This window comes from Peromyscus californicus, unplaced genomic scaffold (assembly GCF_007827085.1).
Source record: "Peromyscus californicus insignis strain IS unplaced genomic scaffold, ASM782708v3 Scaffold_6__1_contigs__length_162567912, whole genome shotgun sequence".
NCBI lineage: Eukaryota > Metazoa > Chordata > Mammalia > Rodentia > Cricetidae > Peromyscus > Peromyscus californicus.
Window position 1 is genome coordinate 48,435,729 of NW_026294584.1, and position 26,376 is coordinate 48,462,104.

General features: G+C 48.0%; 1 protein-coding gene and 1 long non-coding RNA gene across 2 annotated transcripts; one reads left to right on the plus strand and one right to left on the minus strand.

Moving 5' to 3' along the window:
• Nucleotides 1–662: 662 nt before the first annotated feature.
• Nucleotides 663–15,357, minus strand: Fam180a (family with sequence similarity 180 member A). The gene is made up of 3 exons (XM_052721428.1): nucleotides 15,006–15,357; nucleotides 2,571–2,671; nucleotides 663–1,152 (listed from the first exon to the last, which is right to left on the minus strand). The coding sequence occupies exons 1-3, from the start codon at nucleotides 15,082–15,084 to the stop codon at nucleotides 808–810; spliced, it is 525 nt and encodes a 174-aa protein (XP_052577388.1). The 5' UTR covers nucleotides 15,085–15,357; the 3' UTR covers nucleotides 663–807.
• Nucleotides 15,358–19,553: 4,196 nt separating this feature from the next.
• LOC128099108 (uncharacterized) lies at nucleotides 19,554–25,364 on the plus strand. Its single transcript, XR_008214431.1, has 2 exons — nucleotides 19,554–19,959; nucleotides 23,972–25,364. It is a non-coding gene; the product is annotated as an uncharacterized LOC128099108 (long non-coding RNA).
• The last annotated feature ends 1,012 nt before the right edge of the window (nucleotides 25,365–26,376 follow it).

Sequence of the window (26,376 nt, forward strand, 5' to 3'; positions counted from 1 at the left end):
ATAGATATCGAACTGACATTTTGAAAATGAAAAGTTCAGCATTTGAAAGTAAACAATCTGTCATCTGAAAGTGATTTTTATCAGGAGCACCAAAATCTGGGACACTACTCTAGTATTTTAGGACAGAGGAGCATGGTAGTGCTACCTCGTTCAGTAGGAGGGCACTATGTGTTTTAGCTTGGCCTCCATGTTCAAATGACAGGGCGTAGATGGACTGCGAGCACTTCTATGGGCCCTTGCTACTTCTCCTGTCTTAGAATAACTTCACAAAAGATGAGTCAAGCCATGTAAGTCCCCACGTTACTGACTTTCTGACTGATTCTTCTCCATGGCTTTGAGGAAAACCAAGCATATCCCTTTTGGCTAACAGCGTATTTATTTGAATGTATCTCTGCCTTTTTTAATATTTACCATAGAACCTGCCAGAACATGTTCATTCAATACAGGTCTCTTAGAACCAATAGAATCTTCCTGCCACACCCGACTCCATCCTCAGTGTGTGTGTGTGTGTGTAAATATATCTCAGACTTCTGCTCATTACCAGGTGGACCAGTCAGCCTCTGGAAATGTCTTGAAAGCCCAATCTAGCCCTTTCTTTTAGCTTGGAAACATTATATCATAAGTCAGAGATGTATGTCAGGGAGCAAGAAGAAACGAGAGACTATTATGATGACTCATTTATCTTTGCTATTCTGTGTGGGCAGTACACACTTTCTTCACAGTCTCTGTAAGCAGAGTAGAGGATGAGTGTTCTGGAAGACTGTGTGTGTCTGTCCCTGCTTCAAGGTCCTGGCATGGGCCAGTCTCTCAGGAAGACACTCCAGGGCCAGAGGACCTCATCAAGTCATGCCTCAGGGCCTGGAAGAGGCTAATGAGGGCCTGGGCCCAGATGTCCTTCTGATGCCCTTCCGACAAGGCTGTCCTGTAGGCTGAGTAAGCCAGGGTCAGTGCTAGCCTTTCAAAGTCTTCTTTCTTGAGGATTCCAGGGTGGTTGGCCAGGTTGGCACTCAACCTGCGGATATCTGGGATGTGCTTGGGGATGATATTGTTGCAGATTGAGTGGAAGTTCAAGGCCTTCCTCAGGGAAGCCAGCTCCTCGTCCTTGATGGAGATCTTCAGGTCTGGACTGATCTCAATTTCAGCCAGCAAGAGCTGTGGAGAAAGATGGGATAAGGAAAAACAGGAAGCCAGGTATTGTTAAGGACAGAGCGAGGGTCACTATTCACACATTGGGAGGCAGCCATAAAAAGAGCTTAGCATCCAAGAGACCTGGGCCCCAGCTCTGGTCTTCCTCCTTAACTTCTCCGGGCCTCATCTTCCTTTTCTGTAAAATGATAAGTTTCAGTATCTACTTCACTGGGATAGCATGGGAAGCACACAAGACAAATAAGGGCAAATACGACCTAGTGCCTGGGATCAGCTATAACGCTGTCATTCAGTTAATCGACCCCATATTCTCTTTTTCCCTTTCACCCACCGAAGGGCTTCTGAAGTATAAACTGACCGTCACAGAGAAGATCGTAACCTGAAGTTGGGAATTTCAAGAATGCAGAGGGTTGTGCTGCGGGTAGCGGGCTACAGAGATGTCGTCTCCCACTGGCTCGCAAGAATAGGGGCTCTTTCTATCATCATTGTCCCTGCCCTGTTCCACGAGGAGCCTAGGAAATACTCCAAGAATGGAAAGACTCCAAATCCTAAGGGTCTTCTCCCCTCGGCTCTCCTCCGCCTTCTGTGACACTACCTGTGGTCCCTCTGCTCTCCTCCGCCTTCCGTGACACTATTGCCTGAACCATTGATTTGTGACTCCCATTTTTAAGGTTTGGTAGAGGCCATGCAGTTTGCTGCCCAGGGCAGCATTTGAAATCTCCTCCCTGGCTCACTGTGTCCCAGGTGTCAAAGCTGGAGGGGAATTTTGGGTATCATACTTAAACTCTATGTGACAGTTGAGCATCAGGCTCAGAGACTCTTGGCCAATGGACTGAAGTTCAGACCTCAGAGTTAAAGCTCCTCCCACTGACCCAAACCCAGTGACCTCAAGAAACTTACCTGGTGGTTTAGAGGAGTGGGGTCCCAGGGAAGCAGGGGGAAGTGGAAGAAGGAAGCCTGTCTGGTAGGGCAGGCTTCTAGAAACTTAGATGGGTTAGTAAGGCAGCCAGACAGCATCCCTGTACAGCAGGCAAAGCCTCAGAGGCATGACAACACCAGGGTCCCAGTGTGGCTTTGCCAGGACACTACTGATGAGTGACGCCTGAAGCTTCTGCTTGGGACCTTCCACTCAGTGCCTGGGTGTGACAGGGGCACCGATGGGACAAACCCCACCTTCCGTTATGCCTGGACTGAACTCTGAATACTGCCATTTCTCTCAGGACACACGGAAAAGGCGAGGTGGTCCCAGGAGTCCCTCACTTTGACATAGGCCAGATTTTATCACCTCCGGGAATGAGTCTAGGCCACTCCCTGCTACAGCAGAGACCATTCAAGTCCACAGGCCCAGGCAGACCTCTTCTCAGGAAAAGAGAGACGAGGCATGTTCTTGGGTGACTTGGGTTGATGGCTTTCCCTCTGCTTACCTCATAGAGGAGTTCCACATCCTCCAGGGAGGTCTGCAGGATTGGGTTCAGTGGCAAAGACAAGGACCTCTTCGGCCGGTGGGCAGCGGGGAACAGTGCAGCTGGAAGAGACAGACTGACCTGTGGGACTGGCATACACGCTGGCCACCTCTCTCTACTTAACCTCGAGGGAAGCCCTCAAGTAGATCTTGAAGGTGGGTGGACGTCAGGTGAGGGGAAGTGACAGGCTCTCTTCTTGGGTCTCAGAGAGTTCCCAGGCATGTCAGATTAGTAGCTCATCAGAAGCATCCGAGAAACTGAAAACATTTACCAGCCTGGGCTACATTTGTACTCAGAAATTTTGGTTAAAACAAAGCAGATGAGGTAAAATAGAAAAAAAAAAAAAAAAGCAAATATGAGTGTCCTAATCCCGCAGGGGAGTCCCTCCCTCCCGAGTGCTTAAAACAGTCAGCATATAATTGCTCCATTGCAGACCCAGACATTGCTAACCCAGACATCCGATGCAGAAATGCCAAGGATCTTCACACAGATCGCAAAGGAAAGGAAGCAGGCTGCTGCTAGACCGTGACTCTGGGCTCTACTGGACCATGTGGCCGAGCTCAGCGCTTCCCTCCAGGGCCAGCTGATTTAACAATGCATTTACTACACAGTTAGGGCCAGGAACACATTTGGAAGCTGAGGGGAGATGGATGGGTTCCTGGTGGGGTGCAGGATCGGAAGTGCTAGGGACTGAGGGGGGAGTGAAGGAGAAAACAGAAAATGGCTGGACACAGGATGATTATGAGAAAACTCCGTTCTTCTGGACTGGATCAAACAGCCCTTGCCACCTGCTCAGGCCCTTTATGCAGCAGACAGCGATCACAAACGATTGACAAGCCTTGTGGGTAGAAAAGGATTGTGACCTTTAGAAAACCAGAGAAAGAAATGTAAAGGCGACTGTGAGGGTGGTCCTCTGAAGTTGTGCAACTATACTTTTCATGGCCATTGGTGGCTGCTCTGCTGTGTGGTAATGATATCCCTGAGACACCGATAAAACAGCTGATTGTGTTCAGTGCACTAAATAAGCTATGTTAAATGTGCTAAAGAGGGCAGGAACAGTGTAAAGCGTTCCAGAATGATCTCCATCAGAAACGATAACAGAAGACCTCAGCTTAAAAGGCCCTTCCTGAAAAGTCTACGGTTGAAATCGCCGGCTTCCCACATAAAGCGGCTGCGTGCAGCTTTGCTGAAGTGGCCTTTGTTGTAGCTTGTTTGTGGTCCATTGTCACAAATTCCTCAGGACTGGGGTGAATGAGATTTTGTGCTTCTGTGTGCCTGTTGTCTGGAAGTAGTGAGTGAGGTTCCTAGCAGGATGTATGTTTTATCTCTGTCTTCTCCTTCGTAGGAAACAAAACATGGGTACCTGGTGTGGATCAAGGAGTGAGCCATGTCGGTGTGTTTGTGTGTGTGCATGTGTGTACACATATGTGTGATGGTGCACTTGCTTGTAGGGGCATGAGGTGGAGACCAGAGGTTGACATTCGGATATCTTTTTTAGTCACTTCTTTGCCTTTGTATTTTGAGACAGGGTCTCTCACTGAACCTGGGGCTTCTGTTTTAGCTGCATTGGCTGGCCAGGGAGCCCCAGGATCCTGCTGTCCCCATCCAAACTGGGATGACAGGTTCATGCTACCATGCCTGGCTTTTCCATGGGTGCTGAGAAATTGGACTTGGGTCCTCATACTTGCACATAGGCACCTTGCCCTCTGACCATCTCCCTAGTCTCCTGTGTATGAGCTTTTCTTTTATACCTGTGTGAAAAGATGGTGGGTCTGAGAGGAACTTCACTCCCCAGTTCTCCCAGGACATCTTTAGTTTTTCATTTAGTTTTTGGGGATTTCATATAAGCATGGTATTGACATCAGCACCTCTTCCTCTCCTCCCATGTTCCTCTTGACTCCTCAAATTCGTGGTCTCATTCTTTAATTTATATATATATATATATATATATATATATATATATATATATATATATACACACACACACACACACACACATATGTATATATGTGAATTTATAAACACAACTTTCTGAGTTCACTTAGTGTTGTTCTTAAGTGTTTAGGGTTGGCCTCCAGGGATTTGCTAACCTCCTGGGGAGGCGGGGTCTCATCCTTGGAGAAGACTGATTCTCCCTCTCCCAGCAATCATCAATTGCCTGTAGCTCTTCCTCTATGGGTGGTGCAGCCTTGTGAGAATTCCCCCACACACTGGCATGTCAGTTGTGTTATCTTTTGTTGTTGTTCTTTTTCTTTAAACCAAGGTCTTGTGGATTTTTTAAAAAATTATTTACTTTTATTTGCTGCACATTGCTGTTTTGCCTGCATGCATGTCTGTGTGAGGATGTAGAATCCCCTGGAACTGGAGTTACAGACAGCCATGAATCACCATGTGGTTGCTGGGAATTGAACCTGGGTCCTCTGGAAGAGCAGCCAGTGCTCTTAACCGCTGAGCCATCTCTCCAGCCCTGTGTGTTGTCATTTTTAAGGTCTTCTAGGCAACCATACTATTGAGATTTCCTGGGTGCAGTTTCCCTGTTGCATATAAAAGACTGTGTATCGGCAGCAGACACCCTATCCTGGCTCTCTGGCTCTTAGAACCTTTCTGTCCCCTCTTCTGAGGAGTTCCTTGAGCTTTTGGTGAAGGGGTTGTGTTGTGTATAGATCGGTTTGGGCCAGGACCCCCATGATTAGTTGTTGTCTGCATCTTGATCAGTTGTGACTTTCTGTAATAGTTTCTATCTGCTGCAAAGAGAAGCTTCTTCATAGGGGGTGAGAGCTGCACCCAGCTGTGGGATAAGGGTATTTAGAATATTGTTAGAATCAGGCTGGTTTCGTGCGGTGTCAGTAGCAGGCTCTCTTCTAGGGCCCATGCCCTCACCAGCCACAAGTCGCAGGCCAGGTGTACAGTACCAGGCATGAATTCCTTCCTTCCGAGCAGGCCTTAAGTCAATTTAGATGGTCGTTGGTTACAACCAAGACAAAAGCGCCACTAATTCATCTCTAGGATAGCTTGTCGTTCTAGCCTTTGTTATTATTGTTCATAGGCATAGCTGTAGTTGGGTGGGACTATTGATTGGTATTCTCCTCTGCTACCACAAGAGCTGGTCCTCAGGGAGGAGGCGTCCAGGTCAGTTCCAGCTGACATTCTTCATGTCATCTGCCACATTTTTTTAAAAAAGTATTTATGTATTTTATTTAGAGTACATGTGTGCCTGCTTGTCTTTGTGTATACCACACGCATTCAGTGTCCAAAGAGGCCAGAAAAGGGATTTCCTGGAACTGGAATTATAGGCAGATGGGGGTGGGTACAGTGTGAGTGCTGGCAATCAAACCCGGGTTCTAAGATAGAGCAGCCGTTGCTCTTAATTGCTGAACCATTTTGTTCTAGCCCCAGAACATCTTTCTTACTGGAAAATTTAAAATATCCACCTTTAAATCCTCCTTAGTGCTGTAGGCGGTGTGTCTCATCAGAACATCGACCCTCCAGCCCCTGGACTTTCTTCACTTAGTCCCTTTCCTGAGGACACAGCTTTTATCATGCTTATGTTATTTAGGGAACCCCTAATTCTCAGAGTCAAGGAGAATACACTTCCCCATTCAAAACCGCTTAATGATGGACACGGTCATCCCTCACAGCTGCCAGTCTCATATCTAATAATGACACTAATAAAGCATTAGAAGTAGCCTCAGCCCTCCAGACTAGCATGGTGGTTGTGTGGGAAGTGTGTGGGGTGCACAAATACCTTGTTTTTCCTTTTCACATGTGTGTGTGGTGTTTGCATGTGTGAGTGCACATGGGCATGCGTGCATGCATGTGGAGAGCTGAAGCTGAGGTCAGGAATCTTCCTTGATCGCTTCTCTACCTTATTCTTCGAGGCAGGGTCTCTCAGTCAAACTCAGAGCTCACTAGTACAGCTACCCAGCTGGAACACAGGTATTTTAAAGAAGGGTCCCTCCTTCCCTTCCTTCTCCCATTTCCCACATTGGTCCACCTCTTGGCACTGTTGCGCCCCATATTTCTATAGCTGCTTTGATCCTGTGCATTGAGTAAGGGCAGAACCATTATGTCCTTAGACTGCTGGAGGGTAGCTGCCTTTAGGCTGACATCTCAGTGAATCCTCAGCTGCTTAGATGTGGCTCTTTAGGCAAGACCTGGAGATGTTGGAGGTAGCCAGTGAGAAACAGTTCTGTTTACCCAGGCAACGTCAAACATGGAGGTGGAAATTTAACAAGTGGTCCCCCCCCTCCCCACCCACTACCCTAGATGCTCTTGTCCATAATGATGAGGGCTGAATCCTGCCAAAAATGCCCATGGCCCAAACAAGTGCTGGTTGGGCCTGAGCACAACGTGTACAAAGCTTGAAATGAGTCTTGTTCTCACATCGCTGGGTGACAGCCCTGTTTCCCCAGGAATCCTCCCCCGTTCACCCCTCGGCATGCATCTGCCTCCAAGGCTATCTCGTCTGTTCTGCACACTTAATGCCTTGCTGCCTCCTCGCTTGGAGAGGGCTCTCAGGATTGCCAGCTCCTGGGATAGGGAGTGTTCTGATCTCTGTATCAACTCTGCATGCTGTAAGGCTCGGGAGGTGAGCTCAATAGGACCGACTTAAAAGAACAACTGGATGTTAAATAAAACAGCAGCCCTGATGTGTGGATGCTACTGTACGTTTGGCTTCTTGTTGGCTGTGAGCTGTCCGTGAACAGCGTGGCAGCATAAACTTGGCAAGGAGGTAGTCCTGGGCCACTATCAGGCTTGGCATTCTCCTCCCACCGGAGGGAAGGGAGAACAGGGAGAGAAAATGGAAACAGCAGAGAGTGCTAGAGAGTGCCCCCACATCCCCTAGACCCCTGGGTCTCAGACAAGAAGATTGCTGGAGGCTTTGCTCAGAGTCACAGGCTTTGTGTACATCTTGTAGGGTGTAAACCTGGCCTACTTGCTTGCTTGTTCTTTTCCCTAGTGTGGCACACCCAGCCCAATCACTAAGCATCTCTCTGGAGTGTGACTGTCCTCATGAGAGTCACTCCATGTGCCTGTCTCAAGGACACTTGGGACTCACTAGTCTTCTTGCTTAAAAGTCTGCAGTACTGGCCGGCCTTGAAAATGAAGACAGAGATTATCCCCTTCTTCACGGGCAGATGAATATCTATGACACATTGGACCTACCAGCACAGAACAAATGATTCACTATGATCATGCCAGGTGGATCAAGCTACTTTAGAAACTGGATCCAGACATACATGATTCATCTGTTACAGCAAGTCCTGTCCATGCTTTCTGCTGAGAGACATGGTTGGACCTCAAACAGAAACTACTAAAATAAGGCACTCATATGTTAACAGTAGCCCTAGAGTATCCACTGTGTGCCTGTCAGCAGCCTGTGTTTTTCCATGTGTCCATGAAGAAGTAAGTCTCCACTTCCCATTTTAGAGACGAAGATGCTCAGAAGTTAAGGACCTTGCTCCAGACCACCCAATTTGCTTGAGATAGGACTGAGAGTGTGGTAACAGAATGATAACCATCCTGCAGGCTCCAACGTCCAACCTCACAGACACAGGTAGACAATGCCCTTTTGCTCCAAGCATGGTTGTTCATTTCTCAACAATCATGGGAGAGATGTGTGTCATATAAAATGTGTCCTTAAATGAATCACACACATATGGAGGTCATAAGATAATTTATGGGAGTCAATTCTCTCCTTCCACTATGTGGGTTCCAGGGATGGAACTCAGGTCGTGAGGCTTGGTGGCAAGTACCTTCACCCACGGAGCCACCTCTCAGCCCATGCCACCTTTTCAGGTCTGCACACCTGCCTGTGTTTAGAGGAAACATTACATTAAGTAGCTGTGCTTTAAAATCTCCGTCACCGCCTAGCATAGACCCTTAGCTGCTGTCCAGCAGTCCCTGGGTTTCCTGTCTCCTCCCATGCTCACACTTTCTCAGACAACTTCTTCCTGCCTTCAGCTCCTCCCTCACACCAGTTACCTGCTTCTTGTACACACACACACACACACACACACACACACACACACACACACACACACACACACACCACCTTCTATAGCCTTGAGAGTCATATTCTCCATGTGTACATGAAGCCTCTGTGAAGATGCAGATCCGGCGACTCAGCCTTTTCTTTCCTCTGCCGTTTATTTTCTCCGCTCCACTGCATCTTATAGGGATCCACAAACATATGTCTGTGTCTTCCATGTGTTTCTACCTCCTCCTTGTCCCAGGTGCCCATTCTGCTCCCCTGCCTGCTTGCAAAGCTACATGCTGGTCTCAGTCTTGTGTTTCTTTTCCTGGCCACACTGACTGATGGACTGATGCTCAACTTTTAGGTTTCTAGGCAGACCCTCTTCGCTCCTGGAGCTTCCTTTGGGGATTTGTAATTGCTCTTTTCTCTTACCTTCAGCTTGGGGCTAACATCCTGTCTCCCACTTACACCCCTTTACTCCCACCCCCTGCATATAATCCCACCCACACATACTCTCTCACACACATTTTCCCACATGCTCTGTCTTAGGGTTTCTATTGCTGTGAAGAGACACCATGACCACAGCAACTCTTTATAAAGGAAAACATTCAAATGGGGTTGGCTTATAATTCAGAGGTTTAGTCCATTATCATCCCAGCAGGGAAACATGGCAGGCAAAATGCAGGCAGATGTGGTGCTGGAGAAGGAGCTGAGAATTCTATATCCAGATTGGCAGGCAGCAGGAAGAGACTGAGACACACTGGGCCTACCTTGAGCTTCTGAGACCTCAAATCCCACCCCCTAGTGACACACTTTCTTCAACAAAGCTACACCTACTCCAACAAGACCACATCTTCCAACAGTGTCAGCCTCTAGGGCCATTATTAATTAAACTACCACATACACACTCTCACATATTCACGCATGTATATTCACACTCTCACACACTCACACATGTATACTCACACACATCTCCTGCATCATCCCCAGCCTTCTCCAGCTCCCTCAGCTGCTTAGCTGCCATCTTTGGCTGCCTCTTTCTTTAACATTCCATATCCAACTAATCATCAAATTTTGGTGATGGTCCTTTCCAAATTCATCAGAAACTGGCCTACATCTTGCCACATCCCAGCAGCCTCCTGGTCTTCTAACCCTGAGCATTTCACTTAATGGCGTCTCTAGCTCCTCCCCTGGCTCCTCCTTACTCTGTTCTGAGGAAGCTACCTGAAGCAAGTCTGTGGAAACAAAGGCTGGCAGATGTCACTCTACCCAGAACCTTCTCTGGTTCTATTTCTGTCAGAGGACAAGCAGAAAAAGCTCCACACAGTACCAGGTGCTCTAAGATCAGAGTCCTCGTCAGCTCTGTGTGCATCTCCCATCTCCCTGGCTCACATGGCTCTGGCCACAGACAACCTCACTGTTTTTAAGCACATTGGCAAGCTTTAGTCTCCATGTTTTTTGCCTATCTGTTTCTTCTGCCTGAAATAACTGCCCCCAAGCTCCAGAGAGATTGTGAGACTCCCTCCGTCACCCCTCAGGTTGTTTGTGATTTTTTTCAGTGGGGCCTTCCGTGACTCCCACGGAAGATGATAAGCCTTTGTGCACACTCTAGCCTCTGTCCTTACTTTATTGCCATCCAACAAGTCGCATAATTTCTTTATTCACGTGCTTGTCTTTTGTCCCCTCTCCCCCGCCCCCACTAGAATGTCAGCTCTATGAGGGAATGGATCCCGTCTGTGTTGATCATCACTGGATTCCCAGTACCTAGTGTCGTGCCCATTACTGTTTGTTGACTGGATAAATGATATTATAGAGACACACTACCCACTCTGCCACTGAGCTTGGTTCTTTTCAGAGCGCTTTACAAAATCTTCCTCTTTGCAAGGGAGTGAGTCTATCATCATTTGGAGTTTCGGGTCTGCTCTCAGCTAAGAAGCAATGTTTACTTTGGTCTGCTCAACTCCTTCTCCCTATCTCTTCGGAGTCCGCGCTCCAGCACAGAAGGAGCTGCTTTGCCTTTATCTTTGTTAAGGCAGTTGCTATCTCCCCATGCTTGATCCTGTGCAGACGCTGTGGCGTAGCCCGCAGCCAGAAGGCGCCTGAGGAGGAAGCTGGCTCACAGCAGAGTCTGACCTCTGACTTGTCACGATCCTGGTTCAAAAATCCCATCTGCTTGCCCGCCTGATCCCTGTGTGTGGAGCCCTCACTTGGAGTCCACTCAGCCATGTACGGCACTTGCACTAAAGAACTTGCTGGAAAGGATGAAGGCTGCAGACCGCACCGAGCCAAAGCACAGCCCCACCGTGAATGAATCCTTGAAGCAACTCTGGGTGTGGAAGGGAAATGTTCTTGCTAATGAAAGATCTTCTGCCAGATTCTGATGTGTCATTCACTTTTTGGCTCCTGGGCCAGCCTTTTGGAAAATCGGTGCTGTTCGGAGAAAGCCACAGTCGTGGCCTCTGTGCCAGGGTCCTGCGGGACAGCGTTGGAGAGCAGCTGTCTTGACTAGAAAGCTCCACAACAGGGGGATGGAATGATGACAAGGGAACAGGGCAGTGGGGCTGATCTCAGATGGACACGGGGCCAAGTCCACTCAGCCCTCGAGCCGCGGGACCCAGGCCTTGTCCCCTCTTGTCCCAGCTCTCTGCTTTTCTCACCTGCAAATGGTTATCTCACCTGCAAATGCATGGAGAGCGAGGTGAGGTGATGCTGAGGTGGTCAGCATCAACTCTTGCTGGCCCCTGCTCTTACCCGGCAGAGCATCCAAGAGCAAGGACACACACCTGAAAAGGACATTCCACTAACCCTCAGAGCTGTCTTCTTTAACAAACGGCTTCATAAATAAACACTTTAGGGGGTGGTGTGATGGCTCAGCAGCTAAGGTGTCTGCCACCAAGCCTGACAGCTTGAGTTCAGTCCCCAGGACTCACGTGGTGGGAGGAGAGAACTGACTCCTACAAGTTGTCCTCCGACCTCCACAAGTGCTCAGCGGTACACATGCGCGTGGATACATAAACAAAGAAGTAAACGTAGGAAAGTAGAAACAATTTATATGTACTTAGTGACAACATAACGATGGTTATTGGTTATTAGGTATATACTTTTCAGCTTTTTAAAGTCAAGCAAGTCCTCTCCCTTCAAGTATTACTCCCACAAGATGCTAACGTGGGCTGTGTGTGTGTAGGTCAATGTCCTCAGGTTGGCCCTGCTAACCACAGTAACCTTAGGTGAGTCATTGGGCTTTCATCATGCTGGTAGGGCGGGATTGGGCAGTTCTGGATCTTGCTGTGGAATCTCCTATGCTGGGGGGAATCCTAGAGAGCGCTTCTTAGGGAGAGGGTAGGGCAGGCTCCCTTTTGGTTTTTTTCCATATAGAGGAGTGGGGTGTTTAGAGGGTGTGGTGATGGTGTGGGGGCAAGGATGGAAGAAAACAGTCTTAGAAGGAGGGCTTTCCTCAAACTCTTTTTAGGGGATTCATTGAAAGCAGGCTGGCAGTTCTTGGCTGGAGTAAGATAAGATAAAGGGGACAATATCTGTGGGAAACCTGTGTGTGTGTGTGTGTGTGTGTGTGTGTGTGTGTGTGTGTGTGTGTATGTGTGTGTGTGTGTGTGTGCGTGTGTATGTGTGTGTATGTGTGGGTGTGTGGGTGTGTGTGTGTGTGGGTGTGGGTGTGTGTGTGTGTGTGTAGGCCAGAGGCTGTCCCCCTACTCTACTCTCTACCTTCCTTTTTGAGACAATGATCCTCACTGAACTCGGAACTCACCGATTCAGCCGGACTGGCCTGGTCAGCGAGCTCCCGAGATCTTCCTGTCTCTGCCTTCGCCAACACTGTAATTGCAACCGCAGGCCCCTGAGCCTGGCTTTTTACTTGAGTGCTGGGAATCCAAACACAGGTCCTCCTGTTTGCTCAGCAGGTTCATTGGCCTGATATGTGGTGTTTTTCTGCAATTCAGTTTAAGGATTCAAATGCCTGTCAGGTGCAGACACTGAAGTCACCCCTGCCCTTGGAGAGCGTCAAGTCCAGGACAAGACTGGCCAGAGAACTGGTAATAAATGCACAAACCACACTCATCCTCTAATGAAAGAACCCACGGAGGAAAGCCACCTTACCCAGCCTGGCTCTCCAGAGAAGACTTTCAGATGTGACTTGAGGACTGGCTAGAGAAGGATGGGAAGTGTGTGTGTATGTACAGCCTTGAGAATGTCATCCTCAGGAACACTGTCCATATTCTTCGAGACAGTATGTCTCATTGGCCTGAAGCTCACCAGTTGGCTTAGGCTGGTGGGCCGTGAACCCTGGGACCCTTCTGCCTCGGCCTCTGCAGCGCTGGGATTACAAGCACAGGTGGCCACACTCAACCTTTCTTCAGGGGTCTGGGGTAACTTAGGGCCTCATGCTTGCACGGGAAGCCCTCTATTAACTGAGCCCACCCGAAAGTGACAAGAATTGTGTCCTTTTGTAATTAGAAAAAATGTATAAGACAAAGGAAAAATAAAAACCGACCACATGGAAGAGTTTTGATGAAACTTGGAAGGACTCCATATCATTTGTTGCCTCCAAATACAGTCTTGAACCATATCGTTGTCCTATAATGGGCTTTTGGTCATTTGTGTTGGCCTTGATCCTTTACAGTGCCTGAGGCCCTGCCGAGGAAGCCTTCCCAAAGAGCCTCAGATGCTGCTATCAAACCTCTGTTAAAAGCCTCAACTTCTCATTAATAAATAATGTTTTTTTTTTAAAGTGGTATAGTCACTGACGTGTAGCATTTCATCATTTTCGAAGCATATCTTGGAATAGGACCCTCAAGTCAGCCCGGTGAAGGCAAGTTTCGCCATTGTTAAGATGCTACCTGCTAACAACATCCAGAGGAATTAGGAGCCTGTCCGACCGAGATCCTGCTGCTGGCTTGTTAGAGGCAGAGCTGAAATTTCCCAGTCCTTATAGGAGTGCTCCGGAAGCAGCCGGCCTGTTTATGAGCCTTGTCACATGTCCGGTTGTCTCTTGGCTTCCGGACAGTCTACGCCTTCAGAAGAGTAGATGCTTTGGTCTCCTTTGAATCAGCAAATTGACTTGTGCTCCCGGTGTGACAACAGTGAGTGACAGAATCCAATTCTAAGAGCAAGAGCTCTCTGCTTTTCACCCCCCAAGTGTGACTGTGCACATGATGGGCAGGTAGGTGTGTGAGAGTGTGTGCGTGTGCGTGTGCGTGTGCGTGTGCGTGTGTGTGTGTGTGTGTGTGTGTGAGAGAGAGAGAGAGAGAGAGAGAGAGAGAGAGAGAGAGAGAGAGAGAGAGAGAAAGTCTGTATTTTTCACATCTTAGCAACACACACTCCCTGGCTCTGTTCAGAGGCCTGCCAGTCCCTAATAATCAGGATTAAGCACAGGAGGATAAAAGGAAAGATAAGCCCTTGGCCTCCTCCTTCCCATTGCAGCATAGGCCGCTCTTTCCTTCCCTGACGTTGCATCTGAGAACGAGGGGCACATCCATGTCACCATGCCTTCCCTTATCCCATTTGGGGTCTCTATAAAGAGCTTCTGGATTGACTCGAGGGAACACTGTTTTTCCAGCTCTTTCTGGGGACATGAACTCAGCTGACTTTAGGCAGTGGAAAGACTTCCCTCCAGACTGGCATGGGGTGGGTAGCACTCCCAGCTCTTCATCTCCTGATAGTGATAAACTAGCTGGCTTGATACATTCCCAGTGCCTGCCAAGCACAGCCAGACCCAGGACACAGAGTAAAGATGCCACCCTGGTTCTGAGAAGTGACATCCCGAGGGAGAAGATGTCAGTGTGAGAGAAAAACTTGGGCATAGACCCCTTTCTTTCCACAGTGGCTTTATGGAAGCGGCAGGAGCCAAACACACTGGATGGATGCCCACAAAGGTTCTTTTTTTCTCACCTTCCCCCAGACAGCTCTACCTGGATGCAAAAATACATCCACAGCAGCCTGGAGATCTCATTCTTGGCCAGTGTGGCCAAGAACTCTCTGTCTTAGTCCCTCAGGTAGCAGCCCCCTGCATCCCAGTGGCCACCATTCTGTCATGCAGGCAGCAGAACTTGGCTAGTCTCTCAGGGGTCCAAGTAGTCCCACCACGGATCTGGAGAGAACCTGTCCCCATTCTCTGAAGCAATCAAGAGTTCTTTCTGGCTCACCAGCATGGGGTAGCCCTCTGGGTTCTCAACCTCCACCAGGCTCCCAAATCAGCTGCTTTGATGTTTCTCCAGTGTCATTTTTTTTTTTTCATCAACTTTTACCAAGAAGGAGCTTGCCAGGAAGCATACGCACCGGCAAAGTTGGTTTACAAAGTGGTAACAGGGCTTCTAATTCCTTCCTCCTTCCAACTCCACTCCATAACCTCAATTCTATTCAAGAAAGATGAATGAAATCAGAGAAACAAATGAATAAAAACAACTCACCTCTGTTCCACCTGCACGATGCAGTAGCCTGGGTGCTGGAGAGCAGCAGCAGCATCAGCATCAGGACCTCCCAGGGCATCTTCCAGAAGGGAGAAAAATTGACCCTCTATCCCTGTGGGACCTCGGGAGCTCCAGGTGAGCCCTGAGTTCTTCTCCGTGGGATGACAGAGTTCTCACTGCCCTTTCTTGTCTAGAAGGGCAGCAAGGGCCTCTCCCTGGCTCCACAGGGTGGAGGCGGATACTGCCTCCTGGGTGGGACAGAAGTTGGTACCTCTCCTAACCTAAGTCTCTCTGGGATTGGGGGACTGGGCTTCCACACAGAGGCTCTGTTTTTAAGCACATCTGGAGTGACTCACAGGGCATGTGATCTCTTTGGCAGTGGGCTGGATAAATATAATTTCTGTACTTGAGTTCCATGTGTTGGATGCGCCCACTGGAATTTTTCTTTAACAAACAGACCCGCGGAACTTGTTAGAGAGCCCGGCGAGAAGTTGGCTGTCCACCCCTCTGCCCCCCACCCCCACATACTAATTCAGAGCCAGGACTGAGGGCTGGAAGAAGAGCTGGGAGGTTGCCTCCAGACAGTGGGGCTGATGGAGCTCAGAGCTGCCTGCAGGACAGCACAGTCACTGTAGTTCTGGGGTGGAGTGTCTCTGCTACCCTTCCCTGAAGCTAGACTTGTGGATCTTGGGGTCTGGCACATTTCCTAGGTTCTGGGTAGGGAGGCATTGGCAGGTTGTGAGGAGCATAAATGGACAGGTGGTATGGAAAATAGGTATTGCCTTGTGAACCTCTGCAGATGATAACACAGGAGGCTAAGGATGAGCTCCCATTCATACCCACGATGCTTGTATTAGGTGCTTTCCATGGCTATAGCAAAATACCTAAGGCTAGATAATTTGCAAGGAAAAGAGGTCAATTTAGCTTATTCGTTTGGAGGACCAAGGGCATGACACCAGCTTCTGCATAGTACTGGTTTGAATCTGATGGCAGAAACCATCCCAAAGGGGAATGTTTCTTCTTTCTTTTTTTTTTAATTATTAAATTTTTTTATTTATTTTATATGCCAACCACAGTTTCCCCTCCCTCCTCTCCTGCCACCTCCTTTCTACTCCCCACCCCCAATCCACTCCTTAGAAAGGGGCAGGCCTCCCATGGGAGTCAACAAAGCATGGCATGTGAAGTTGGGGCTGAGCAAGGCATCCCATTATAGGGAATAGTTTCCAAAAAGCCAGCTCATGCTCCAGGGACAGATCCTGGTCCCACTGCCAGAGTCCACAAACACACCAAGCTACACAACTGTCACCTACATGAAGAGGGACTAGGTTGGTCCCATGCAGGCTCCCTAGCTGTTGGTCTAGAGTCCATGATCTCCCACAAGCTTGGTCTCTGTGTGTTTCCCCATCATGATCTTGACCCCCCTGGCTCGTACAATTCCTCCTCCCAAGGGGAAATGTTTGTATGGAAGAGATTCCATGGTGATCCAGGAATCCAGAGAGCCTCAGGGGTCAGGCTTTGCCTATGTGCAAAAACCTTTCGAAGTAACTAAGCAGAGTTCCCAGAGAGCTACATTAACCCCTTCCAAGGGCAGTGCTCCAATGAGGTAGTTACTTTGTATCAAGTCTCCCCTCCACTTCAAAGGTTCTACTACTTATTAACCCTACTGTACCGGGAACCAAGCCTACAACATGACCCTTGGCGCCACTGAACCTCTCTGTGCCGTGCTCAGATCAAGGACCAAGCTATTTCATTTTTTTCAAAACGGGAGTGTTTTCCCATGATCATTGAAAACGTATCGGGGATTTGGCTCAGTGGATAAAGTGCCTGTGTAGGCCTGAGGACCTGAGTTTGATCCCCCTACTCACCAAGTAAACAGGCACAGCAGTACATGTCTGTAACCTCAGTGCTGGGGAGGCAGAGAGAGGAGACCCTCAGGGGGTGGGGGCTCACTCACCAGCCAGTCTACCTGAATTGGGGAGCTCCAGGTTTGGTGTCTCAACAAATAAGGTGGAGAATAATTGAGGAAGATACCTGACACTGATCTCACACGTATGCACAGGTGCACGCTCACTTGCCCCCTAAACACGTACAGGCATATGCACATGGAAGTACTGTTGTAGACATGCCTTAATCATGTCCTTAATTGTGTACCCCTTCTTATGTACCACTTCTCCCCCTCAGGTGTTTCGTGGGGGGGGGGGGGGGCTCTGTGCTAGACTCATTCCCTGCGCTAACCGGTCAATGCTTACAACAGGCAATGAGCTCAGTCTGGGGCGGCACTCCTTGCAGACATACGAGTCACAGATGTAATTACAAATTCTAGCAGCCACCTTAAAGACAAAGAAACAGGTGTAGTTAAATCTAATTATGCTTATTTAATTTACCATATCCAAAGTATCATTCCTACATATAATCAACACAGCATTGAGAAGGCATTACTCTCTCTCTCTTTCTCTCTCTCTCTCTCTCTCTCTCTCTCTCTCTCTCTCTCTCTCTCTCTATATATATATATATATATATATATATATATATATATATATATATATAAAAGTCTTCTTGGTGTGCCCCATTACATACTTCAATTTCAATTAACCAAACTAAAGTCCGTGGATCAGGCAGGGCAGGGTCGGAAGCCAGGCCGGGCTCTTGGACCAGGCTCTTGTTACTCTGCCAGTTTCTATGAGATCTTAGGGTAGTCCCTCCATCCACCTTTGCATCCATTTCCCCTCTCCAGAATGGAGGGACTGATAGTTTCCTTTCCAGGGATCGCTCTTAGGAATCGATGAACTAATGTGTGTAAGCGCTGAGACCAATACCGCTACAGACGAAGCATTCAATGCATTGGTACTGTATATACATGAAGAAACAGGCGCAGAGAGGTCAAGGAATCTGCCTAAGGTCAGCTGTTAGGGGAGCTGTGGTTTCAGCTTGAGCCTATGAGATTCTGCTTGCAAAATTAATCCTCTAGCCTGCCTCGAAGCCTTTTGTCTTGAGACCCCTGGTAAACCAGTACACAGAGAGTGGAGAGAAGCCCTAATTTGATTGCCAATTTCTTCAGTGAAAATACTCCCACCAAGGTTGATCTGAAGTTACCAAATGTTTCAAAAGGCAGTGTGCAAGCTTCTGAAATGCTAACAGTGGGCTCTTGGGCACCCTGTACAAGCTGGCCCAGCACATGATTGCATCTTAAGAAGTTAGTTCTCCTGGCTCTGATACTTGCCGGCTTCTGGTATCCTGTTTTCTCATAGAAGTTATTTTGTAAATCTGCAAGAGTTGTCCAAAGGACCTCGAGGGGACAGAGCTCCCTGGATGTTTTCTGATTGATCGGCTCGGAAGCTGGACAGCCTTAGTAAGGCTTGCTGTTCTCCTGCTGTCCCTCTCCAGACTCTTACTTTCACCTTCCAGCTCCCACCCCTTGCCTCCCAATATCCTGAACCATCTGGCAGCTGAAAGGCAAGCGAGCTTGATGACATGGTCCACAGAAGTCAGCCACCTGGATACAGAGAAGCATGGCCAAGGGAAGGATGACGGGCAAGATGAATAGACCCATTCAGTCTGTAGAAGTGTTGCCTGAATGAGCAGATGAATGTAAGTCAGGAGTCACAGGTTTTGAACAGTGGGAATGCCTGGGCCAGCTTCCAGCCTTCTCTTTTGGCTTGGAACCCGGAGTCTGAGTCTCCTGAATTCCCCATCTTTGTCTACACAGCCAGCACCTTTGGTCCGGATTCTCTTTTAAACCCACAAGTGAGGTAGGCTGGTATGATAGCAGAAGCACAGCTGAAGTCACAAAGTGCCAGCCTCCAATCAGAAGGGTCACTCTGCCTCAAGGACAGCCATCATTAATGACTCAGTTACATGTAGGCTTGTGCCAGGCCAGGCCAGAATGTTGTCCCACAGCACCCATGCAATCCGAGAAATCTACACCCGTGTGCACAGAGTATTCTCTGCCAGCTGCAAAAGGTCTTTGGGCAATTCAGCTGCCATGTCTATGAGAGGCTGGAATACCTAGTTGTTGCTGGAAGTTCTGCTTCCCAGAGCAGTGTGTCAGGGGAGTAAGGGTTAGGTCCACCAATGGCTGGGCTGCCTGAGACTTTGGACCAGATCTGCTAACTTTGTGAGGCTCACACAATGCTCTCTGGGATCTGTTCTTTGTGTTCCAAACTGTAAAGAAGAACCTCTCAGTTCCATAAAAGTGTGCAAGCTCCTGTTCCCCAAAGAATTGTGACTTAGAAAGCAAGGAGTATAATTTAGAAAACAAAAACAAAACAACAACAACAACAAAAAACCCTAACCACACAACTAAACAAAGCCCTTTGTAGTCATGGCCTAATTTGGCAAGATCAGCAAATACTAATTGTGAGCAAGTGTGAAACTGTTATTGTGCTAATTCACTAAGATGTTGGGGGTGTTGATTGTAGCAGCTAGCCTACCCTGACTCTCTCTCTCTTTCTGTGTGTGTATGTGTGTGTGTGTGTGTGTGTGTGTGTGTGTGTGTGTGTGGTCAGAGAGGTGAAAGGTGGGGGTGGGTATGTTGCCCAAAGGAATATTCTAGAATGGAAAGTTCCCTGGAGAGGCTGCGTTACATAGAAGAAGGCATGTGGAGACTTTTTGGAGAGAGAGGTTAATGTCTTTCTTATCTTCTCCCCGAACCCTGGCCTAGAAGCATCGGGGTGAACATTTGCTGTGACTTAACAGTAAGAGGACGGCCAGCCACGGTCAGACCCAGTGGGTAGCAGTCTGGGAACCGGAGGGAGCCTAGGGAGGAGCTGGCGTCTGCTCCCAGTTATGTAAGGAATTTCCCGCTCTGAATCGCCATGCCAATAACCACAGCCTCAGCAGCTTGTCTCCTGGCCACCGTCCGTGAATTTCCAAAAACACCTCAGAAGCAATTTCACATTTGTCTTTAACAGTCAAATCCAGCCCAGGACCAGTTCATTTCCGAATCTGATTTTGGGTAAGAAACTAACAATTGGTTTATTTTCACAATCAAAATGGAAGAAAATCTTTCTTTTCCTCTCTTCTGAATTTGGGAACTCTGGGGAAGGATTTGCTCCGAAAGAACAAGAGGTGGGTGGAGGGCGGGAGGGGTTAGAAAAACACCCTGGTGTTTAGAGTCCTGGCAGGTGTGGACGAAGTGGGATGACACCGGCTGGCTGATGATACAGTGTGGCTTTCATGTACTGAGGGTGAGTCTCATTTAGAGAAAGGACAGTTACAGACCAGAACCAGGGCTGCCTGTTGTCCTTGACCTCCCTTGACCTCCCAGGAACCATTTCCTCTCTTACCTTAGCAAAGCTAGGAGGGTGGGATGTGCCCTACACCTCACTAGGGGAAACTGAGGCACTGGGTCAGATGAGGTCCCCAGAAGACTCTCCAGGCACGTGTGAGGTAATGTTGAGGGAACAGCGGCTTCTGAAGGGGGAGACAAGAACCTGAACAGCTTGAGCCAAAGGTCTTTCGCTGCCATGTCTACATCTTATTGCTCCCTATCCTCTTCTGAGCCCACCAAGGACAGAGATCAGCAGGGAGCATGGACTAGTGACCACAGGAGGAGAGGAGGGGAATGGAGGAGAGAGAGATCAAGGGTGAGCCCGGAGGGAAGGGGGTGAATTGGAGTCTCTACATCCAGCACATGGTGTTTTGGTTCTGAGGACCTCAGGAGGCGTGTTAGTTACTTTTCTTATAGCTGTGACCGAATACCTGACAAAAAAGCAGCTTAAAGAAGAAAGGACATGAGTTGGCTTATGGGGCAGGGAAGGCATGGTGGCAGGGGGTCACATGCATCTTCGAATACCTGACAAAAAAGCAGCTTAAAGAAGAAAGGACATGAGTTGGCTTATGGGGCAGGGAAGGCATGGTGGCAGGGGGTCACATGCATCTTCGAATACCTGACAAAAAAGCAGCTTAAAGAAGAAAGGACATGAGTTGGCTTATGGGGCAGGGAAGGCATGGTGGCAGGGGGTCACATGCATCTTCATTCAAGAAGCAGAGAGATGAGTAATGGTCTTATCTGTCGTAGTCCTTTATAGATTTATTTATTGAATGTGTGTGAGTGTTAGCGCACGCACGCACACGCACACACACACACACACGCACACACATACTTACGCGTGCTATGTTAGAGTTGGAACTGGAGTGACAGATGGTTGTGAGCCAGCATGTGGGTTCTAGGAACCAAACCTGGGCCATCTGCAAGGACAGTAAGTGCTCTCAACCACTGAGCCGTATCTTCAAGCCCTCTTTTTTGTTTCTATTCAATAGGGAACTCTAGTCCATGGAACGGTTCCATTCTCAGTTAGGAAGAGTATTCCTACCTCCGTGAATCTAATCTAGATAATCCCTCACAGACAGGCCCAGGGGCTTGTCTCCCTGGTAATTCTAGATCCTGCCAAGTTGACAGTCATGGATCACCACGGTAGGCATTTGGTGGGTGCCTGTGTATAAGATGCTATGTCCCATAAAGGTAGTAATTCTGACTTTGGGCAGTTCAGTGCTTCTGGCTTAGTAGACCCTCATAGACTAAGTCTTCAGCAAAATGATTTTTTAATAATATGTGTATTATTCAAATGATTGTTCACTGTTTCCTTTGCATGCCCAGGGATGCCTCTCCCTGTGATGGAGTAAGGTTGTATGTTGTACTTGGGTTCAGCAGGTAGAGGTGGGATTAGAAAAACACATGGATAAGAAGACTCAGGATAAGAATGAGGTAGGATGCCGTGCAGGACCCAGGAAGTATGCCTACTGGATGAGCTTTGGAGGGAGGCCAGGTCCATGGCTCCACTGTGGGATTTGGTCTTCCCACACATCCCCAGGAGAAACTGCTGTTGATGTTCATGGAGGCAAGAGAGTAACTCAACCCATTTTCTGCTACTACCATAGAACACCTGAAGTTAGGTAACTTATAACAAAAAGAACTATGTTTTGGTTTGGGGTTCTGGGAGTTTAAGAGCATGGTACCAGCATTAGCCTGGTGCTGATAAGAACTTCACAGTGAGAAATAGAAAGGAGACAGAAGTGGGGAGACGAAGAAAGGGAGAAAGAGAGGGAGTCTCAGGCTTGCTTTATAACAACTCATTCTCGTGCTAACTAATTCGGTTTTGAGAAATTGAGAGCCCCTTTCCAGGTGAAAAGTGTTAATTCTTTTTCTGAACCTAATCCTCTTCCAGATGCTCCTCAATGCTGTTCTGTGCCTGTCTCTGTGATGGAGTGAAGTCAGCATGAGTTTTGATGGGAAAAAACTATGTTTACACCAAAGCAGAAGTTTATTATTATTATTATTTTTTGAAGCTGCTCCAGTTTGAGGGTGGGGGGATGAAGATCATTTTCTTTTCTTTTTGGTTGGGGAATAAATGTCATCTGAAGAGGTGAAGAGGGGTTGGTATGCTTCTTATACTTGAGTAAAACCCCTGGTCTTACTTGATGAGTTTTCAGGTGCATAGGTCCCATCTCTGTGTTGAGATAACCTCCCTCTGTGCTGGGGCTTGAAATAAATGCATCTGTAATGCTGCCTAAACCAGCACAGAACAGCAGACTCCAGGCAGAAAAGAGGTGACACTGGAGGGTTTCACAGCTGAAAAGATCTCCTAGGGGTATCTAGCACGTCCTCCTGAATCTTTTTTTTTTTTTTTTTTGAGACCTTTGGAGGATGAATTGATCAGCTGTTTTTTGGAGAGGAATTAAAACCAGGCTAAGTTATCATCATCATCAACAATTGAGTCCCCACCCAACTCTCATCTTTAGAATAAATAATCATAAAAGCCCAAACCTAAAAACAACCCAAACATCCTCAATAAGAGGATGGATAAACGTAACAGAGTGCACTCATACAATGCAATAGTATCCCACACTAAAAGGAGCAAATGTCACCACAACACAAAAAGTACATTAGACAAAAGAATATGAGATCGATGATATGAGGAATAGACAAAACTAAACTATCATGATAGAAATAAAAAGATATTTATCGAAAGGGGGGTGACTTGTGAGTAAAACAGGATGTGGGGATTTTCTAGGGTGGTAAGGATTTGTATGTTGATCTTCATGCATACTGCACAAGTGTACGTGTGTGTGAGAATCATTGAACTGTACACTTAAGATCTGCTACGCAGGTGATGTGGGGACTTAGCAAGGCAACTCCACGTACTTAAAAGGAGGTTTGTTTTGGGGTAACTTACAGCCAGTAAAGGGGTTGGTTACAGGATCCAGGAGAGGTGAGGTGAAGTCCAATGGGATTCTCTGGAGAACTCTGACTCGGTCTGCCATCTAGTATCCAGGATCATGAGGAGCCAAGAGGGCCGGCCCGGAAGGATCTCCAGTCTTAAGGGCTCCCATTTCGGCCATGCCCCAGGGGCAGGTCATAGGTAGGCATGGCAGTACTTCAAGGTCAAAGCTGGAACAGCTACCCACTACACACAGGTGCTGACAGATCAGCAGTTAAGAGTGCTTGCTACTCTTGTAGATGATCTGAGTTTGGTTTCTAGCATCCACATTGGGCAGCTCACAACTTCCTCCAAGTTCAGCTTCAGGGAAACCAATGCCCTCTTCTAGCCTTCTGTGGGTACTATAATCATGTGCACATATACATGCGCGCGCGCACGCGCACACACACACACACACACACACACACACACACACACACACACACACAAACACACACACATTTAATTAAAAAATAAGTCTTAAGAAAGATTTCCATATACTCCTAGATATAAATCATGTTGTCCTCTCCCCAAACAGAATAAAACACAAAAACAAAACAGTGAATGCAAGCGATGTGTCTAGCTGTCTAGCTTGGGAACATTTATTGTCTGTGGCTTCTGTGAAGCAAATCTGACAGCCGCATTGATGGAGTCCCCTTAGTCTAGCAGCTGAAGTAACTTGGGTGTGTTACTGAATGTGTCTGGGATTTAGGTTTTTTTTCCCTCTGTTAAAAAGGCATAAAAGGGCCTATTTTTCATTGCTTTCAGACGGCTTACCTCAAATGGCTCTGGGTGTCAGTGGAGAGGACACAAAGGCGTTCCAGTTGAAGACTTGGATGCTCTTCCCTGGGACAGTGAACCTAGTGACATTGGAACCAGGGTATACGCCAAAGCCACGCCTGCCTTGCTGGCTTTTCCTGCCTCTCTGGTGACAGCTAGCCCTGCCTGAGCACTGAGGCAGCCTTATATTCTGGAACTTCTGGACTCCCTTCTCCCAGCCCTTGGCTCCTCTGAGTCTCCTACCTGCTCTTGTCTTCCAGCCTGCCAGCCCTGACAGGGTCTTTCTGTTAGGAGGATGAGCTCAGCAAACATCACCGGAGGAAGGGGGCAGGAATGAGTTTCTGAGTGTCTGATTCACACATCCTGACAGTCTGAAACACGTGGCTAAGAATCCAGGCCACCCTGTATTCAAGGAGACGTGACAAGAGGTCCCCTTTGAGGCTGCCCACAGACACCTAGAGACAGTACCCCTCCATAGGCACTGCCCCCACATCGCTGGACTGGACCCTCCTGCCCCCTCACCGCCTCAGACGCCTCAAAGGGAATGAAGTGTCGTCTGTGGTTGGATCTAATCACTGAAACAGCATCTGAGTAAATTTCCACTCAGCTTCATTCACTCAAACCTTTCCTTCAGATCTGGGAGGCAGGTTAAATGGCTCTTGGGTATCGATAGGGAAGCTTTAGTTGTGATAGAACGGTCCTAAGCCAGGGTGTTTGAGCTTCCTCCTTGATGTATGCGCAAGAGCAGCACAGGAAGCTAGTTTATCTCCTTGACCTGAAGCAGGGCAGGGTCACTGTCCCCAGCATTATCCTGTGGGGAGCAGAGTTCAGTGGAAGCGCAAACATGGGCCCAATAAACCATAGACTCTCAGACTGGGAGGGATTTAGAGCTTAGAGATCTGGACTCTGTTCTATAGATGAAGCTAAAGTTGTGGGGGTAAAGGAACTGGCTGAGGGGCAAAAGCCAGATAGTGATGGAGGTGGGAAAAGAGCAGAAATGATTGAGGGGACCCAGAGCATAGGGCTGGCCAGATCGGACTGACCACATCACCACATATCCCACGAGGTACTCAGCCTAGTATCACTGACATTTTGGGCTGGATGATTCCTCACCATGGGAGGCTGGTTGTCCTAAGCACGGGTGGTGGTGGTTTAGCTGTGTCCCTGGCCTCTAGATACCAGTAAGAACTCTCACCCAATCTATGACAAACAGATGTCTCTAGATATGACAAATGTTCTCTGGGAGCAAAGTCAGCCCTGGTTGAAACATGATGTTCTTTTAGCTTAACATTTCAAGATGCACTGTGACATTCTTACTGTTGGTAGGTCTGTCTCACATTCCGGTCTGTAATTCTTTCAGTGGAAGATGACTCTTTATTGAGCGTTTTGTTTCTTACCTTGCATAGTATTTGGCATGTGAGAAATACGATGAGGCCGGGTGGTGGTGGCTCATGCCTTTAATCCCAGCACTCGGGAGGCAGAGCCAGGCAGATCTCTGTGAGTTTGAGGCCAGCCTGGGCTACCAAGTGAGTTCCAGGAAAGGCACAAAGCTACACAGAGAAACCCTGTCTCGAAAAACCAAAAAAAAAAAAAAAAAGAGAGAGAGAGAGAGAAATACGATGAATGGATGAATGAATGAATGAATGAATGAATGAATGAATGAATGAATGAACAGACTGTGAGCCTCGGATAACCGCTCATTGGCTGGCTATCTAGTATTCTATTAAGCATCAGCTGGCATCCTCTGGCAGGAGGGGGTGGGAGGTTGACCTAATGACCTTCTCCCCAAAGATGGTTGGGGGTCCTGATCCCCTGCTTTGCCACCCACCACCACAGTCACACACAGTAGGGCTCCTCTCAGCTGCTCTCTGCACACTGCAGGCTTAATTGTGGGACCTCTTTTCATTCTTGGAGAGCAATGGGAATGGGTAATACACAAGAGCCTCTTCTCACTGGGGGTTCAACCAACATTCAGAAACAGTAGAGCTTGAAGAGCAAGCACCAAGCACGGTTACAGGAAGCCGTGTGAGCTCTGGGAGAAGATGTGTCACAGAGACATGAAGTGCGGGCCCTGGAGAAAGTCACAAGTAAACTCTAGAAGGAAACATCTCTACCACCAATCTGATGGCATTTTTCTGAATCCCAGAACGTTTTAGCACTGTTGACCCTGGTGAAGTGACAATTCATTTTCTGTTTTCTAAATGGTAAATCCTAGAGAACATAGAGTCCCCTTTCAGGGTTAACAACACACAAACAAACAAACAACAACAATAACAACAACAGCGAAATAGAGCTTGATGCCTTCAGAGGAACCTCTGTGCCCGATAGTAAAATTCAGTTTCCATTAGGGAAGAGGAGGGCTATCAGGGGAGTGAGAGGCGGGTAAGAGGGGA

Bases quoted from the DNA above. Each gene is read 5' to 3' on its own strand.
- Fam180a (XM_052721428.1), bottom strand. From the start codon at position 15,084: ATGCCCTGGGAGGTCCTGATGCTGATGCTGCTGCTGCTCTCCAGCACC. The intron at 2,672-15,005 runs GTGAGTTGTTTT...TGTCTCTTCCAG, and splicing joins ATCGTGCAGGTGGAACAGAG to CTGCACTGTTCCCCGCTGCC. The intron at 1,153-2,570 runs GTAAGCAGAGGG...CTTTCTCCACAG, and splicing joins ATGTGGAACTCCTCTATGAG to CTCTTGCTGGCTGAAATTGA.